At 53.7% G+C, this 17,721-nt stretch overlaps 1 protein-coding gene across 2 annotated transcripts in view; it reads right to left on the reverse strand.

Moving 5' to 3' along the window:
* The window catches only part of CGN (cingulin), a 62,755-nt gene that overhangs the window by 22,138 nt on the left and 22,896 nt on the right, over positions 1–17,721 (reverse strand). For both annotated transcript variants that reach the window (XM_027830308.3, XM_037883084.2), the window contains exons 4-15: positions 17,042–17,111; positions 14,892–14,990; positions 14,164–14,315; positions 13,535–13,676; positions 12,902–13,114; positions 11,832–11,980; positions 10,950–11,091; positions 10,176–10,388; positions 9,360–9,566; positions 8,208–8,465; positions 5,625–5,795; positions 3,811–3,972 (exon numbers count right to left, since the gene is read on the reverse strand). In XM_027830308.3, the coding sequence (XP_027686109.2) occupies positions 3,811–3,972; positions 5,625–5,795; positions 8,208–8,465; positions 9,360–9,566; positions 10,176–10,388; positions 10,950–11,091; positions 11,832–11,980; positions 12,902–13,114; positions 13,535–13,676; positions 14,164–14,315; positions 14,892–14,990; positions 17,042–17,111 (1,978 nt within the window). The remainder of the gene's footprint in view (positions 1–3,810; positions 3,973–5,624; positions 5,796–8,207; positions 8,466–9,359; positions 9,567–10,175; positions 10,389–10,949; positions 11,092–11,831; positions 11,981–12,901; positions 13,115–13,534; positions 13,677–14,163; positions 14,316–14,891; positions 14,991–17,041; positions 17,112–17,721) is intronic.

The following is a 17,721-nucleotide window of genomic DNA, read 5'->3' on the forward strand; positions in this document are numbered from 1 at the left end:
GCGGCCCCTACAGAACAACCTGCAGGAAGGAGATTCCGAGCACCCTTTCCAGGAAGGGCTGCTGATTTCAGGTGCCCAACAGGAGGCACCGTTGGCTGAATTACCAAAACGCTGAGTGCCCAGAACTGGAGTCAGTGGCAGGTGGACCTCACTTTTTTCAGAGGTGCTGAGCAAGGGTGCCTCGAGCCAGGCAACCAAAGATCAGTGGCTATTTTAATTTTGACGAGGCACTGACCCCAACCCATTAATTCCTGCTTCACAGAGCCACAACTTTCTAAGGACTCCTACGGGCCAGGCTGGGGAAGAGGAAGGGGCAGAAGGGCTTCAGATTTGGAAAGCCATTTATTCTCTGAGGCCAGACAGGAGATACCTTGGCCCCCAGCACTTGCAATTGACTCTCTCTGAAGGGGGGCATTTGTCAGCCAACCTGGAGGGCGGGAGGGAGGGAGAGAGAGAGAGACCCCTCATGAAATCCCTTCTCCGGTGCACTGGAGATTTCAATGCAGATTGCAGCAGAGAGCCAGTTAAGCAACTTTAGGACCTGTCTGCCATGGGATTTGAACCATGCTTGGAAATAAGAGTCTGATCCCTCGTTAAGTTTCACTGCCGATACGCTGGCTTGAAACCATACAGTTTCCACGGACAATGCAGAAGGTTCAAGTGCATCTGAAGCCTTTCCTGAACTCAAACGTGGCTTGGAAAGTCATGATCTCCAGACACCATGTTCGAGGCTGCTTGGGTTCTGCTGTCTCTGCTCTGTTCCACACCGCCAAGCCATTTGATTTGTCTAAGAGATTGGTTTGGGTTGGATCTGCCTGGGAGCTTCATCTAAACATACTGGTGAACGAGGACTTGGATTTGATCCGAAAGGATTTAAAAGTTTTACCATAAGGTTCATTGCGGATCACTACAGACCTGCACAAAGAATCTCAAGCCTGCTGTTGGCATTCAGATCAAAATAGCTGCTTTATAAATCCATAAATAAAGAACCCCAGAAACAGAACAAGTCTCTGCCATGAACAATTATGCTGCAAGGCTTGAAAAAGCTGAAACGAAATCAGTTACTTGGCAATTAAAGGTTTCAGAGTAACAGCTGAGTTAGTCTGTATTCGCAAAAAGAAAAGGAGTACTTGTGGCACCTTAGAGACTAACCAATTTATTTGAGCATGAAGTGAGCTGTAGCTCACGAAAGCTTATGCTCAAATAAATTGGTTAGTCTCTAAGGTGCCACGAGTACTCCTTTTCTTTTGGCAATTAAAGAAAGTGTTAAACAAAAGGTCCAGCTTCCAAGTGAATGAGACTCTGAAGACAACTCTGCCCTCTGCTGTTAAAGGCAGGCTTTGTAGCTAGCAGGTTTTGTGCCACAGACAGCAGCCGATGCTCCCCTGGATTGAGTGCATGCTTCCTTACTTGCTGTTAGATGTGGGCAAAACACTGGGGTAAACTCTCAGCTCTCCCTCAAAACAGAGTCCTCCTTGTCATTTCTAGCCACGCCGCTCCCAGAGTCCAGCTCCCTGCTGATTTGTCTCACCATTACACAGATGCACCAGCTGGCTACTCTTAAAAACTTACTTGGTGGCTTTTAGTCTAACGGCTACAAGCATCTGGTTTCAAAATCCCAGTTACAGCAGATATCGTTTGTTAGCAATTGCCTTTAACAGCACGAAGCCTGGTGCTGTTGCAAGAAAGTTTGATTATTGTTCTTGAGTACCTATTCGGAGCCCCACAGCCTAGGACATGGAGCTGAAAGAGTCCTTCTTAAAAACAGGTGAACATTTGGGCTCTACTAACTCTGATGGGTTCATGACCACTATGGGGAGGGGGGCAGGGTTACGTCACCAAACAAGTTAAAGAAGTGTGGGCTGGATGAATGGACTATAAGGTGGATAGAAAGCTGGCTAGATTGTTGGGCTCAACAGGTAGTGATCAACGGCTCCATGTCTAGTTGGCAGCCGGTGTCAAGTGGAGTGCCCCAAGGGTCGGTTCTGGGGCCGGTTTTGTTCAATATCTTCATTAACGATCTGGAGGATGGCGTGGACTGCACCCTCAGCAAGTTTGCAGATGACACTGAACTGGGAGGAGAGGTAGATACGCTGGAGAGTAGGGATAGGATACAGAGGGACCTAGACAAATTAGAGGATTGGGCCAAAAGAAATCTGATGAGGTTCAACAAGGACAAGTGCAGAGTCCTGCACTTAGGACGGAAGAATCCAATGCACCGCTACAGACTAGGGACCGAATGGCTCGGCAGCAGTTCTGCAGAGAAGGACCTAGGGGTGACAGTGGACGAGAAGCTGGATATGAGTCAACAGTGTGCCCTTGTTGCCAAGAAGGCCAATGGCATTTTGGAGTGTATAAGTAGGGGCATTGCCAGCAGATCGAGGGATGTGATCGTTCCCCTCTATTCGACATTGGTGAGGCCTCATCTGGAGTACTGTGTCCAGTTTTGGGCCCCACACTACAAGAAGGATGTGGAGAAATTGGAGAGAGTCCAGCGAAGGGCAACAAAAATGATTAGGGGACTGGAACACATGAGTTATGAGGAGAGGCTGAGGGGACTGGGATTGTTTAGTCTGTGGAAGAGAAGAATGAGGGGGGATTTGATAGCTGCTTTCAACTACCTGAAAGGGGATTCCAAAGAGAATGGATCTAGACTGTTCTCAGTGGTAGCAGATGACAGAAAGAGGAGTAATGGTCTCAAGTTGGAGTGGGGGAGGTTTAGGTTGGATTTTAGGAAAAACTTTTTCACTAGGAAGGTGGTGAAGCACCTGAATGCGTTACCTAGGGAGGTGGTGGAATCTCCTTCCTTTGAAGTTTTTAAGGTCAGGCTTGACAAAGCCCTGGCTGGGATGATTTAGTTGGGGATTGGTCCTGCTTTGAGCAGGGGGTTGGACTAGATGACCTCCTGAGGTCCCTTCCAACCCTGAGATTCTATGATTCTATGTCACAAAAGGCCCCCCAACATGCAGTCAGTGGGAGTTTGGCCTAAGAAAAGGCTGTGGCAATCAGAACCTCAGCAGTCAGCATTAACCAACCCGCTGCTTGCACACGCTGGAGGAGGAAGCAGACCGTGTACTGACAGATGCTCTGGGGGAGAAGAAGCGTTTGACCAGCCCCTGCATAGCTGTGGCACTAAAACAGGCCAATCCAGAGGCCTGGACTCCGGGGAACGCAGGCAGACCCAGAGATACAGCCCCCACCCACTGCATACTCATGGATTAGACTATAGGCCTGTGTCCCCCAGCTACATCATTACTGGGGCTGCAAGCAGGAGAGGCAGCACTGGTATCAGGGTGCCAGGGCAGTCTAGTCACCAGGTTGTTGCTGGGGGTCCCAGGCAGGGTGCCGGGGCTGGGGTGCGTCACACTGTTCGGTGCCATGCTAAAGGAGCTAGTTGCCGTTTCACGGTCGCGCCCATTCTGCGGCAGAACAGAGAACAATGCTACGTTCTGTGCATGGGGATTTAGTGCTGGTGAGATGTTCTGGAGGAAGATGGCACAGATAGGATTGTAGTAAGGTTGTCAGTGGAGATGGGGACTTGGTCATAAAGACTCTTCCCCTCCCAACCACTGCAGCCTTCCCAGGGGGACCCTCACCCGCCAGCACTTGAATAAGCAGGGCTTTGGAGCTGTGCTCCGGCTCCGCTCCAGCTCCAGGCAAAAACCTGCAGCTCCACTGCTCCGGAGCTGCTCCATGCTCCAGCTCCAGGCTCCGCTCCAAAGCCCTGTGAATAAGAACTCCTGTATTCCCGTGAGCTCCCTGTGCCGCAGGAGTTCAAAGCGGCACTAGGGTCAGGGAGAGCAAACGAACCTCCAGCGCTTTGACCTGCCGAGAGCGATCGCCCTGGGAGCGTTTCTTGGACTCCACCTCCTGCTCCAGGTTCTGCAGGCGCTGGGCCAGCACATCCTTATCCAGCACGGCGCTTTCCCGCTCAGCCTGGCTGTCCTGAAGCGCTTGCTTCAGCCGCATGATCTGCGGGAAGAGATGGCGTCAGAGAGCTACCGCGCTACCCCGGCGTTCCCCTAGAGCCTGCAGAAAGCTGTACACGCCAGGCATCTGAAGATCTCCTCGAGTGACCACACAGGCTGGCTCACAGGTGTAGCAGCTGGACAAAGCAGAGGATCATGGGGGAGGGGAGAAGCAAAGGCTGGGCCAGATAGGACCAGTGTGGTGCCAACCATGGAACGACCCCCTAGTGGCCTCCAGTGATACCGTGTGGTTGATGCTTGCAGCGCTAGCGAGCCCTGCAGACAGCCATGGCCAACCTGCTTCGGCTGGAGGAGAGGGAGAGAAAAGAGAAACAGCCCCCATTTCTGCACTGTGCGGTGAGAGGAGACTCTTCCCCCGCAACCAGCAGGCTCTGGTCTAAGGACACTTCTGGGCACCCATGCATAGTACCAGTGATCTGCTCTTTGCATAGCAGAGAACACCCAGCTCTGTCATCAGGGTGATTAACAGATGTAGGAGGGGCCAGACACCACCAAGCTACATACTTCAGGTAGCAAGTGGCCCTCTGGACAGCGGCCAGCCTGCAGGAAAGGGACTGGAATGACTCTGGATTTGAAACAAAAAACCCACCCCCACACAAGCCAAGGAGGGGAATGCACCTCACACAGCACTCCAGCTTGTGCCCTACGTGTGGCCTGGAGCTGGTGATGCTGCAGCTGACCCAGAGCTTAGCCGCAGCAGAGCTTCCTTCTTTGCATAGAGGGCTCTCAGCAGCTGGATTCGGAATAGCTGGGCAGAGCTCTCCAGCCCTGCGAACGCACAACCCCACTCCACCCGCACACGCTGGGGCCCAGCACTGGGCTCGTGGGTTTCACAGGAAGCATCTTAGAGGTATCTGGTCTCAGGAAGGCCGAGACGCTGCAGTTTCACTCGGAAGGCGAGAATTACTCCAGCTTCGATCTGTCCAGTCTGCGCTCCCAGTCGGAACAGAGCAGACTGAACTAGAGAGAGATCCCACTACCTGTCACTCCTCTTAGCCCTGGAGGGCCAGCCCAGCTCCAGGGGAGGGAACCAGAGTCTGTCCCCAAGTCCCCCAAGCGATACAAGAGGGAGGCAGACTCTTTCCTGGCTCACAAACGGAATTTGCTAAGTTCTGACTGCAGGATCTTTATTGCTGGCCATGTGGGAGCCAGACGGCGCCCAGCCCGACTCTGGTCCCTGCTGGCACTTGCTGTTACAGACGCTCACCCCTTTACTTGTCTACTGAACAGATCTGATCTGGGATCGCTGGTGATACAGCCTCCGCGATGCCCTTGAGCACAGCCGACTTCAAGGACACAGCGGCCAGTCTCAGGTAGTGCAGCCTCTTCCACTGGAATTGGGGGCAAGGGAGCTCTTGCACTGTCGAGAGTTACATTGGCTGGTCCTCCTGCATTCTCCCATGTTCCAACAGGGCTACGCTCGCCTTCGGATCAAGGCCTGAGCTGAGCAGGCAGTTTGCCTGAGGCAGGGAAGGTGCGTGACTTGGTTACACTGGGTAATTTGAAAGTGGACGAGGGACGTTCGCATCTTCCCAGCGCTAGTGATTTCTGGCAAACACATCGTAGACGCCCTCTCCAAAGACAGCCCCTGGCAGGTTGTGAGCAAGACGAAGCACCTGAGAACCGGCAGCCTACCTCGTCCTGCAGCCGGCCCATGGTGAACTGCATCTTCTCCACCTCCGCACTGCGGTCCTTGGCCTGCTTCTGGGAATCTGCAACCTCCTTCCGTGACTTCTCCTTGTACTCCTCCAGCTGCGACTGCAGCATGGCCAGTGAGCTGTGGGACTCCTGAGCCATCTGGTCCAGCTAGAGCACAGGGAAGGAGTACTTAGGAACCCACAATTAGTGCCCACAACCAACCACCTCCCCCGGGCCACATGGGGATCAACGATGCCACTGGAGCCACCTGGGGGGTCCCAGTTAACGTCCACGGGAGTGGAGGGAAGAGAGCCCTAGTAGGTTTAGAACCACCATGAGGAGGAAGGGAAGGAAGTAAGAGGGTGTTCCCTGCAATACTGGTTAGTGGGCTGAACTTTCCCCTTTTTCTCCCAGACATTTGGTTTGAACAACAGAGCTGAGGCTGCTAGGAATGGTACTGATGTCCGAAGGAGACGGGCAAAGCTGAACTCAAAGCAGAGATTTTGCACAGAAATGCCTGTTAAATGCAGCTGGCTAACCCGGCTGGGGCCAGCAATATGAAGTCCTTGTAGGTCACCCAGCAGCACAGCTTAGATTTATACAGCACCTATCGCTGGGGTAATCCAGCCACCAGAGCTCATCATCCAGTGAATTTCATAAGCGAGCCTGGTGGGGCCAGAGGACTGCAAAATGAGTCACCCTGGATACCAGAGTTCATCCTACAAGTCCCAAATCTTCTAGCACCCGGGACCTGCCAGGATGCTGCATCCCTTGGGGTCTCTAGTGAGCTGAGAAGACGTAGTGGGTTTTATGGAGACTAACGAGACATTTTAAGAGGGCAAGAAAAGCTAGTCTATGCTAATATCCTCCCCAGCTGGGTGGCTCAGCACCTTCCGGATGGCTCCATATTTCAGCTGGTTTCGCAAGGCAGCGCCAGTTACTCTACTGGGCGAGCTCCCAATGCCACCCCTTGGCAAGCCAAGCCACGGCAGCACGAGCCACATGCACTCCAGCTAACAGGCCAGCCCGCCCCCCCTGCAGAATCCCAGCCGAACGCCAAGCAACAGCTCTGTAAGCCTGGGCGACAAACGGAGTTGGCAACCACGCGACACTGTGTAATGATCTGGCCTTTCCCTTATGTCAGGCCTACCCTGCAGCGCTGGAGAGGCGTCACCCACTGCTCGCTTCCCACAATGGCCAGTTGTTGCTCCTCACTGCTTTATCTGTAACCTAGACTGGAAACTCCTAAAAATGGGGAGGCAGCGTGGCCTAGTGGACAGCGCACTGGACTGGGACTCAGGAGACCGGGATTCTATTCCTAGCTCTGCGGCTGGGTGACCTTGGCCCAGTTATTCCCTGCTCTGTGCCTCAGCTTCTCCATCTGCAAAATGGGGACAATGGTACAGGCCTCCTTTGGAATTTACTCATCAAGAGCACTAGATGAGAGCCAGGGATTATTAAAAACGCTCTGCAGTCGCTGGGTTTGTGGTGCCTAGCGCAGTGGGGGCCACCCTCGTACAAGCTGGTGAAATACTAGCTCACAAGAGGTTAAGAGAGCCTCTTATAAACAAACAGACGTGTCAGAGCTTGTAGGACAGCTGCATGGCAACTCCTAGTCACATACCAGCTGCTCACAAGCTAGAACGATACACCCGAGAACCATCTCGTCCTATGGCTAAGGATACCAGCTTGGAGGCAGGAACTTGTTCTCCCGCAAAAGGTTTCATGGGCTTCTGCTAGCGCCTGAGATTAAAAGACTAAATCCTGTTCTAGCCAGAGGGAGAGGAAGCAGAAAGACTGTCCCATGTGTGCTCTATTAAAGGGCTCCCAGACAGATCTCCGAGCACGAGCAAAATACAGTCACAGGTGGTGCTTGCTGCGCCAAACATGTTAGCTGGCGGGTGGGCAGGCCGGTCGCCTGACAGGGAGAAGAGAGGCTTCCCCTAGACCACCTCCCTACCTTGTCCGCTAGTACAGCCCAGCTCGGGTACAGCCACCTAATCTGCTGGCGACACCAGTTGATGGCCAGAGTATTAAGCCCAATGTCTCTGAAAGCTCCCGCCCAGCCAAAAGGATACCATGCTTGGGTGGAATGGAACAGTTTATGAACCTGATGCATCTTAGCGTTAATGTTTCAACGCAGCCAAGTCCTGTTTGCAAGCAGGTTGCTGGCAGGGTGACCAGATGTCCCAATTTTATAGGGACAGTCCCAGTATTCAGGATTGTGTCTTATATAGACACTTATTACCCGTCCACCAGTTCCCGTCCGGATTTTTTACAGTTGCTATCTGGTCACCCTAGCTGCTGGACATATCAGAATCCCAGCCCTTTGCAAATAGAGGCCTCTCCCCTTGTTGGTAGCAAATGTCACCAGTGTAAGATTTGGGGGGTGGAGGGAGGTTTAAACTCCGGGCCCTTGTGCAAGCGTCTCAGGACTAAGATGGCCGCATCCTACAGAGACTACATGTCCCAGCATGCAGTGCAATAACTTGATGCAAGCAGCCATGGGAGAGCATGGGCAACACCTGGCCCCTCCCCCAGGCTTTAAGCCGGTGACATCAGCTGAGGAGTCTCACAAACCTCTCTGGTCAGCTTCTCTGTGGTCTTATCCAGCAGCCTCTTCTGCTCCTCCAGCTCATTCTTGGTCCTCCTCAGCTGTTCCTTCTGCTTCATCTCCTCCTGGTGCGAGGCGTTCAGCACTTGGTGCTCCTGAGACAGCCGGCTGAGACTCCTCTGGGCCTCTTCCAGGCGGCTCTCCAGAGACCTCTTGGCCATCAGCAGCTCCTGCTCCTGCTCCGCAGCCTCCTCCAAGGATTCCTCCATCTGTCTGCGATCAGCCTGGAAGGGGAGGAGCTCTCAGAGAAACAGCCCAGCCCCTAACATCCCTGGGAGCTTTGTATTTGAATATCTCAGTCTGGACGGGGCAGCATGGTCCAATGGATAATGCTCAGGAGATGTGTGACCTGCGGGTGACCCTGGGCAAGGCCCTTCCCCTCTGTGTGGGCTGTAAGCTCACTGCGGCCTGGTCTACACGGCAGCAGGAGGTTGACAGAAGGCAGTTTACATCAATCTAATTATGTCAGAGTACACACTACAGCCTCGCTCCCGCCGATGGAAGTGCCCTGTTACACCAACAGAATAACTCCACCTCCACGAGAGGCGTAGGGCTTATGTCAGTGTAGTTAAGGCAACGCAGTGTCCTGTAGACACTGTATTACTTACATCTATTGGCTCTCATTCTCCTCAACTTCACAGCTCTGCTGGAGCCGTGAAATTGACAAGCCAGCTCCCCAGCAGCGCTGCTTCATGGTCTCCACTCCTGGCTCAGGCTCCCCCCGGGCTTCTCAGCTCCCTTCTAGGAATGGGGCAGCTGACTGGACGCCAGGCGCGGACCCCCTCGGCTCTCTGCTCCCTGTCAGGAGCACAGCAGCTGACGGGACTCAGGCCCCCCACCACTGCCCCTCTAAAGTTGGTGGAAGCGCTCCTGGTGAGGACGTACACCACTGACGGAAAAAGGGCAGCGTGGACACGAATCACAGGGCAGAGATTACTACAGGGGCTGTAACTCTATAGGCCGACTTAACTTTATAGTGTAGACATGCCCTGAAGCACTGACTTTCTTCAGGTCTGTGCAGCACCCAGCACCATGGGGCCTGCAAGGGGTTCCCCTGGGAAGGAAGCTGGGGAAGGAGGTGGGTCTGCGTGTACGGCAGTGCTGCGGCCCTCCTGTACCTCCAGCTTGGCGATCTTCTCCCTGAGCCTGGCCTCCGAGCCCTCCCAGTTCTCGGAGAAGTGCCTGTACTCCTTGACCTGCATCTCCAGGCCCAAGATCTTCCTCCTCAAGTCGTCATTCTCCTCCTGCGTCTCCCGCAGAGCGGACTCCATGGCCTTCCTCATCTGCTCCGTGGCCTCCTTCTCGCTCTCCACGGCCACCTTCACCTGCACGCCGGGCAAGAAAACATGCACAGGTGAGTCCAGGGCCAGACCCGAACACCATCCGCTGGCACGTGGGAAGCCGGCGCTCACAGGAGCTGGTCTCCAAAGGCCTCTGTCCAGCAGAGGGCAAACGGGCTCTCAGGTGTAGATCTTTGGACAGAGGGTGCCCGTTCCACTGTGCCCCACGCACAGTGAGCAAGGCTCCATTTCCCACCCCGTTGACCCAGCAAGCGAGAGGTGGCACCTCTCGCTTGCTGGGTCAACGGGGTGGGAAATGGAGCCTCTGACAGAACTCCAAGGATATGGAGGCGGCAAGCAGCCAGACACGCCCAAGGGGCATTGTGGGCTCAGAGGTTTGCTGCTGTCACAGCGATAAAGGGCAGGTCTCGGGGCAGGGTGCAGCAAAGCAAGCTGTGCAGAAGGTGCCCCAGATCTGTGTCCTGGCTACAGTCCTGTGCCCCACACCCCTGAGCTGCAATAGTCACTGCCCATCGGTGCCAGTTACCCAGGCTTGCAGCCTTCAGCATGCCTGGCTTGAGATCAGGCAGGGACAGGCATTCCCAGGGGTCCTCTGCTATAGGGGGTCCGAGCTGGGAGACCCGGGGCTCTTGCCTTGGCAGCTTCGTCGTAGTCCTTCCTGAGCTGCTGCAAGTTCTTCTGGAACTGCTGCTTTAGCTGTTCTACCTGCATGTCACGGCTGGCCACCTCTTCCTGGAGTGCCCCCTTCAGGGCAGCCAGCTCCCGCTCCCTCTGGTGGACCAGCTCGTCCTGGGCCTCCTTCTCTGAAGCCAGCTCCCTCAGCTCCTCTTGGGCTTGACGCAGCTTCTGCAGGAGGAGGAGGAGGAGGAGGAGGAGAGTTGCTGACAGGCTTTAAAGAGCATCGAATACACGCGCCAAGCTCTGGGAGTCACGGCAGTGCTCATTAGGTAGCCGAAGGTCTAACAGAGAGGGAACTGGGCTCCCAGAGAGCCTGCTACCCTCAGCATAGCGGTGGTCCCCATTAAGACCACTGCGTTGTGGTAGCTAGGCCTGGGCAGGAAGTGGTTTTTCCTGTCCCCATTTGGGGAGAGAGAGAAACTTTCCGTCAGAAGATTCCCAACCTGCTCTAGCCATAACCCCCTGGGCTCTGGGCAGCAGAGAGTAGTGGGGCAAGCTCTGACCACTTCCTTACCCTGCCCTCTATGCCAACAGCTACACCAGTGGTACAGTGGCCCCATGTGCCATGGGGATCTCAGGGAGCTCATTTTAAGGCACCTTTCTGCTACCAGAGTGGCCTGAAGAGGCCTTGGCATCCGTGAGAACCGGGCCCCAACCTTCAGGTAGTTCACACAGCTGCTCTATGAGCCAAGAGCCACCTTCCTTCTGACCACGCTCTGCCCATCATACCTTCTTCAGGGCTTCTACTTGGCCAGCATCCACGGTGCTGTTCCTGACCTGGTCCACCTCCACCCGCATGGCCGAGAACCGCTCCCGCAGCTCCCGCAGCTCCTCCTCGAACTCCTCCCGCTCCTGTTTCACCTGCATGAGCCTGCATGCGGGAAGAGAAGTAGTGCCAGGTGGGCTCCCCATTGCCCCATGGAAGAACCATGGGGAGTCTGACCCTGTGGGAAGCTGGGCTGAGTGGGAAGAAAGCCTACGAAGGTCACCGGGAGGGGTGCGCTGAGACTCAGGTGGCTGGCCGCATGCCCTGTGCGCACCAGCCAAGCCTGAGCTACACGACCCCCCATCCTCCCTTGGGTAACGTTGTGACAGGATCAGAGAGAGGCACCGTGCAGCTCCTTGCTGGGCTCTGCATCAGCAATGCCAGTCCCTGTAAGCCTGCCCACCGACCGCATCACGGCTTCTGCCAGTGAGCCCAGGCCAAGAATCCTGCCTTGATTCTCCCTGGAATGACACCCTAGAGCCAGGTCGGGAGACATCCCCCAGTCATCTTTCCTGGATTTACAGGAAAGGCGTTTGAGGGGGAGCGATAGCTCAGTGGTTTGAGCATTGACCTGCTGAACCCAAGGTTGTGAGTTCAATCCTTGAGGGGGCCATTTAGGGATCTGGGGCAAAAACTGGGGATTGGTCCTGCTCTGAGCAGGGGGTTGGACTAGATGATCTCCTGAGGTCCCTTCCAACCCTGATATTCTATGATTCTGACTGGATAAGATGGAGCAGCCGAACCCTTTAGGGCCACTCTAGCCTGTGGGCAGATCGGCCCTAGCTAACCGTGCCCAGTCACAGCTGCGATCCTGGGATGCACACAGCGCATCAGTGAGAGCTCACTCCTGCTTGGTGCTGAGCAGCTCCTCCTTGTTCTTCTGGAACATCTCCCTCCAGTGGCTGGTCTCCTCGTTGCTCTCCTCCAGCTCCTTCTGGAGCTTCCTCACTATCGAGTTGATTTTCTGCCTCTCGATCTCTAGACTGGCTTGGTCCTAGGAACAGGAACGAAGCTGTCAAGCATTTGCTGTGGGGTTGGGTGCATTTTCTGCAAGTAGGCTGGGAAAGTTATGCCTTGGTAGAAACCTCTGCAAAACTTACACAGGGTTCCTTACAGCTTTCCGTGTACGTAGTGGAGGCTTCCAACGCACACCCAGCCTAGATCCTGTCCTTTGTTACATCAGGGTCATCTGCAGTAGCTTCTCTAAAATCTAGGAGCTCCTCCAACTGGATACTAGCGTAACACACCAGAATTCAGCACCACGGAGGGACATATTCGAGCCATCACTTAAGCAAGTGATTTGAGCACCCACACGTAGCGCTCGGCCAGCGGATTCAGAAGTTCAGTGCTGGGGGAGGAGGAGCGCTAAGTAACGTGCCCCTTTTCTCTGGCGGTTCACAGTGCTTTGCACACACCGACCAAGGCATCGGCTGAGCCGTTGCACCAGTTTAAGTTGAACTCTTTTAAACCAGCTTTCATTAAATCAGTGCAGAAGGCTGCGTGGACGCTGATTTTGGTCAGCTGTGCGGAGCAGAAATAAATCAGGTTCTGACCAAAATGAGCATCCACTGAGATGTCTGAACCAGCTAGAAAGCAGTTTAAAGAGAGATCACACCGTAAGTTAAAACTGGTGCAACTTTCTGGTATAGCCCAGAGCCTCCCCGTCACTGAGCAGGGACATGCAGCGCCCATGGCCACACCACCCCTCGAGGATACTTTAGGACAGGAAGCAAAGGTCGTAGCCAACTGAAAAGATAGTGGGGAGGGCATTTAAGGGAAGCGGGCCACAGCTATAATTTTCTATGTCTTCTAAATCCAGTCCGTAAAGTGAGCAAGCCTTAATCTCCTAGCAGATGCCAGCAGTTCCCCCAGCGTGTTCGCTTTACGCTTCCATTTCACGCGTCTGTGGCTTTACCTGAGACACGTCCTCCATGTTTCGCCTCAGCTGGTCCATGTCGTGCTGGTACTGCTGTGTCACCCGGTCCAGCTCCTTGTCGTGATTCGCCACCTCCTCCTTCAGGGCTCCTTTCAGCGCCGTTAGCTCCCGCTCCCGCAGGCGCAGATGTTCTTCTTGCTTCTGTTTGCCGTTGAGGACCTCCTCCAACTCCTCTCTGGTTTCCAGAAGCTCCTGAGGGAAGGGGAGGGACAGAGATGCTTTCCCCACCTGGAGCTATGCTATACACCTCCAGCAGTGCTGTAGAGAGGCAGTCTTGGCTAGTGGATGGCACACTGGACTGGGACTCTGGCAATCTGGGTTCCATTCCCAGCTCTGCCCACAGCCTGCAGGGTGACCTTGGGCAAGTTACTGTGCCTCAGTTTCCCCATCTGCTCAGTGGGGATAATGAGACTGACCTCCTGTATCCAGTGTGGAGGGCGCTAGGGATTATTGGTGGAATGCTGATTCAGGGAGAGGCCCTGCTCCCCCAGTGCTGTAATTCAGCACAGCACCGTCGGCTTCAACGGCCGCATCTATTTACCCCTGCTGAGAAACAGGCCCACAGCACAGTCAGGATCCAAGACGCATGATGAGGTGGGGAGAGTCACGTACCTTCATGAGCTCGTCTCGGTCTGCAGAGTCCACCGAGGTTTTCCGCAGCCTGTCCAGCTCCTCATGCATCCCCATTAGCTGCTCTTCTGCGTCTCCCAGTTTGTCCTCTGCCTGCTCTCTGGCAGCTTTCACTTCCGTCAGCCTAGAGGAGACCGGGCGAGACTGTTTAGAGCCAGCCAGGGAGGAGCCTGGTCTCAGCACAGTACAGCCACAGCCCCACATACAATTCTGGCCCAGACATCAGGGGTCCTAGTGGGTAGGGCTCTGGGCTGGGAGTCAGGAGATCTGAGTTCAATTCCCAGCCTTGGCCACAGACTTCCTGTGGGACCTTGGGCAAGTCATTCCATCTACCCTGTGCCTCAGTTCTCCAGCTGTACAATGGGGATAATACCTCAAGCAGGGGCTGAGAGGACAAAGCCATTAATGGCCTTGAGGCAGTTAGGATCAGCTAGATAAGGCAAGTCACTTCTTCCTCAGTTTCTCCATCTATAAAACAGGGATGCCCACAACCTAACTCAGCAGGTGGGAAGGACTTGTTAATGATGGAGAGCACGGTATCCATAGCGAGGAGCGTTAGCGCTCTGCCAGGACCTGCGTAGCCCACCCCAGACACAAGAAGTGGCTCCTACTCTTGCAAGCGGCTTTTCAGCTCCCGCATCGTCTTCTCCAAGTCTTCCTTGAGGAGCCTGCACTTGTCCTGCGCCTCCGCCAGCCGACTCTCCAGGTTCCGAGCAGCACCGCTCCTGGCATGCTCCCTGGCCTGCTCCGCTTTCTGGCGGAGCTGGGAGAGGGGAGAATAGAGCATTAGCGGCCACGGAAGAGGGAGAGGCTAGGATTTAACGGGATGCTGCCACCAGCTAACTTCAGAGAATGTTTCTCGTGGCATCCCACAAACGGATCCTCAGCTGGCGTAAGTCAGTCCACTGACTACACCGGAACTGGGCCAGCTGAGGATCTGGTTCTAAGGGGATTAGGCACCTCACTCCTAATTTGCGGGGAGGGAAGGAGGTAAAAAGGGGATGAGTTTGTGCAGGGAACTGGTTAGGGGTAGGCAGAGATAGAACCCACCCCACAACCCGCAGGCAGCCCTACAGCTGATATTCCAGTCCAAGAGTAAAGCGTACACAGTACTTACAGCCACTGGACCAATGTAATTACAGAGTCACTAGCCAAGTCTCCCCCCAAACCTCCCCACTCCATGCTGGGGTGTATGGTGACAGCACAGAGTTCACCCCCCCTCCCCACCCAAAGCAGTGGAAGGGTGGCAGCTCCATAGGGCCAGCAGCCTTCCACCACCCTCCTGGCAATGCAGGAGTTGACTGTCCAGTGCATCTAACCGACCAGGTACTGGTGTCACCTTTGTCTCTTCATCTAGTTTCTCCCGCAGCTCCTCCACCTTCCTCTTCAGCTCATTGTTCTGGGAAATGGATGCTCTCGCATCCTCAGGAGGCACCACCTGTTAAACAAAGAGGGGGCTCTGTCTAACACAAGCACTCTGGAGATGCTGCCTGAAGTCAATTACTGGAGAGGAAGGACAGTCTTGTGGTTAAGACACTGACTGGGATGGCACTCTGGAGCCCTGGGTTCAAGTCCCAGCTCCACCAGAATTCCTCTGTGACCCTTGGCAAATCACTTGGCCTCTCTGTGCCTCAGTTCCCCGCCTGTACAATGGGGACAACAGCCTAGCTCCACCTTCTGGGTCTTGGGAGGATGAATTGATTGATGAATGTGTGGTGCTCTGATATTGTGGTGATGGGGGCCAGGTAAGTACCCAAGACAGGCCTGTAAAATGGGGGTGGGGATCTTCCTTTCTCTTTCCTATGTAGATGACAAGCACTTCACTTCGAGGACCACGTGTCTGTACAGCACCTAGCAAAACGGGGCCTTGATCTCAGTCTCCTCTGATGGTAGTAATACTGATACAGGGTACCTTTAGTTATGTCTAGGTACTTTTACAGCCCTCCATCATGACAGACTTTGGGCACCTCACAGTCTTAGTGTATTGATCCTCACAAACCCCGCTGTGAGACAGGGCAGAGCTAGTATCCCCAGGGTGCATACGGGGAAACTGAGGCACAGAGAGGCACAAGGACTTGCCCAAGGTCACACCCGCAGCCTGTGGTGGGGCCAGGACTAGGACCCAGATCTCCTGAGTGCCAATCCAGTGGTCTCCGGTTTTCCCCCCCTCAGTGCTCAAGTAGTTCAGGCCACCAATTTTAAACTTCCTTTAAGTTAAGAGTTAAAAATGACAGTATCGTTCTCAGCAGCAGTTTTTTTTTTTTTTTTTTTTTAAACCTGACACGAGCAAGGAGCCCTCTGATGCCAACATCGAAAGATATCGATCCACGTCCTGCCAGAGGTATGTTGGGCCTCAAGCCGGAGGCTCTGAAATACCAGGTTTAATCAAGACCGCAGCCATTTCAGGCAAGCTCCGAGCACAGCAGGAAGCAGCCAGCACCAAATGAGCTGTGAGAATGATGGAGTTGGCAAAATGGGTTCAGATCCCTTTTAACATGGAATATGAAACGGGAACTGCGCTCCCTGTTAAGTTAACATCTCCAGCAGCATCAGAGCAGATGCCTGAAAGGAAGCCATGTTGCTTTCATACACAGACAATTCTCAGAATGAAAAAGAGTCATTTCTGTCTGCTTCCCTGGAGAAGATGACAAACAAAACAAAAAACCAAGTCCAGGGCCACAGCAGCGTCCACAGGAAAAACTGATCTCTTCCAGCGAATGGGATAATGTAAACAACACACACACCCCAGAATCCCAGCCCCAAAACTTTCATTCTTGCTTCAAACTGCTCAAGGTTGCAGTTCAGAAAGGATAAAAATATTGAGCCCTAGAGAGCAAAGCATTTGTCAGATCACTGACTTGTCAAGCCTGGAATCCAACCCCCAGCTGGGGCCAACTCTCGATGGCTTAACAAAAGGTGAAAAGCCCAAAATGCATCTGACCACGCTGTGTATTGCGGGGTTCCCGTGAGGGGTGGAGGGGGAGCGAGCTCAGCCCCTTGGTGCGGGTCAGGAGAAGAGGGTAGTGTCTACACTGCAGCTGTAAGTTTCCAGCTCGGGACAGCATGCCTGGGCTAGCTTTGACTGAGTTAGTGCACTAAAAATGGCAGCATTGCCACAGCAACGCAAGCTGCCCGGAGAACAATCCCATGTGAAACAATAGCTAAGTAGGAGGATTGTTAGCCTCTCCCGCGGCCCACACCACCCTGGCATGCTGCTATTTTTATTGCACTAACTTGATCGGAGCTAGCAGGTGTACGTCTCTCTGACCAGGGAATTACACTTCCAGCTGCAGTGCAGATATACACTAAGAGACGGCTGTCATCCTGGCCGATCAGTACCACCCTGGTTTGATAATACGGGGGTGAAAAATTTACCCTTCTGCTGAGAGCCGGATGCCCCATAAGTCTCATAGGGCTTTTGCACTGGACTCTGTCCAGGGGTGAATGTCATTCTTTGCAAAATAAGGGGAGACTGGTATGGAGACTTACAGCGAGCGCTTGGATCTTCTCAAACATCAGGTTGGTTTTTCTCTTCAGTGAGCTTTCACTTTCTTTGCTCCTGAAAAAGAAACAAGCAAATACCAACAAAGAAAATCATTCAGGTTAAAAGGGACACAGCCACAAGAGTCGGGGGGAGGAAAAGCAGAGCAGCGTTTAAGGCACTCGCCTATGACTCTGGAGACTTAGGTTTGAATCTCTGCTTTGCCACAGGACCTATGTGATCGTGGGCAAGTCACTTAACCCCTCCATGCCTCAGTTTCCCCATCTGAACAAGGGAGATAATTGCTCTTCACTGCCTCATAGAGGCGTTGAGAGGATGAAATACATTAAAGGTTGTGAAGTGCTCAGATACTTGGCCCCTGTTACCAAAGTAAGTATTTAAGAGACATACACACTTCTGTCCAGATTTTTTAACTTAATGTTGTTGCAGGTAACACTTATGATGAGCACCTCTGGGGCAAGTTAGAGGAAAGTTCGATTCACCACTCCCCACAGTTTATGAGGCCCGTAATATATGAATTGAAGGTAAAGGGGTAAGTCCCTCTTTACAAGAAGCCATGGGAGTGAAAATCTGAAAGTGAGTGTTTCAGTCAAGTATCCACAAGGCAGGGAAGAGGAAGGAGAGAGGTCATCTTTAAACCCTCGCTTTCCCATAGAGAATCCTTTTA

This window comes from Chelonia mydas, chromosome 24 (genome assembly GCF_015237465.2).
Source record: "Chelonia mydas isolate rCheMyd1 chromosome 24, rCheMyd1.pri.v2, whole genome shotgun sequence".
Taxonomy (NCBI): domain Eukaryota; kingdom Metazoa; phylum Chordata; order Testudines; family Cheloniidae; genus Chelonia; species Chelonia mydas.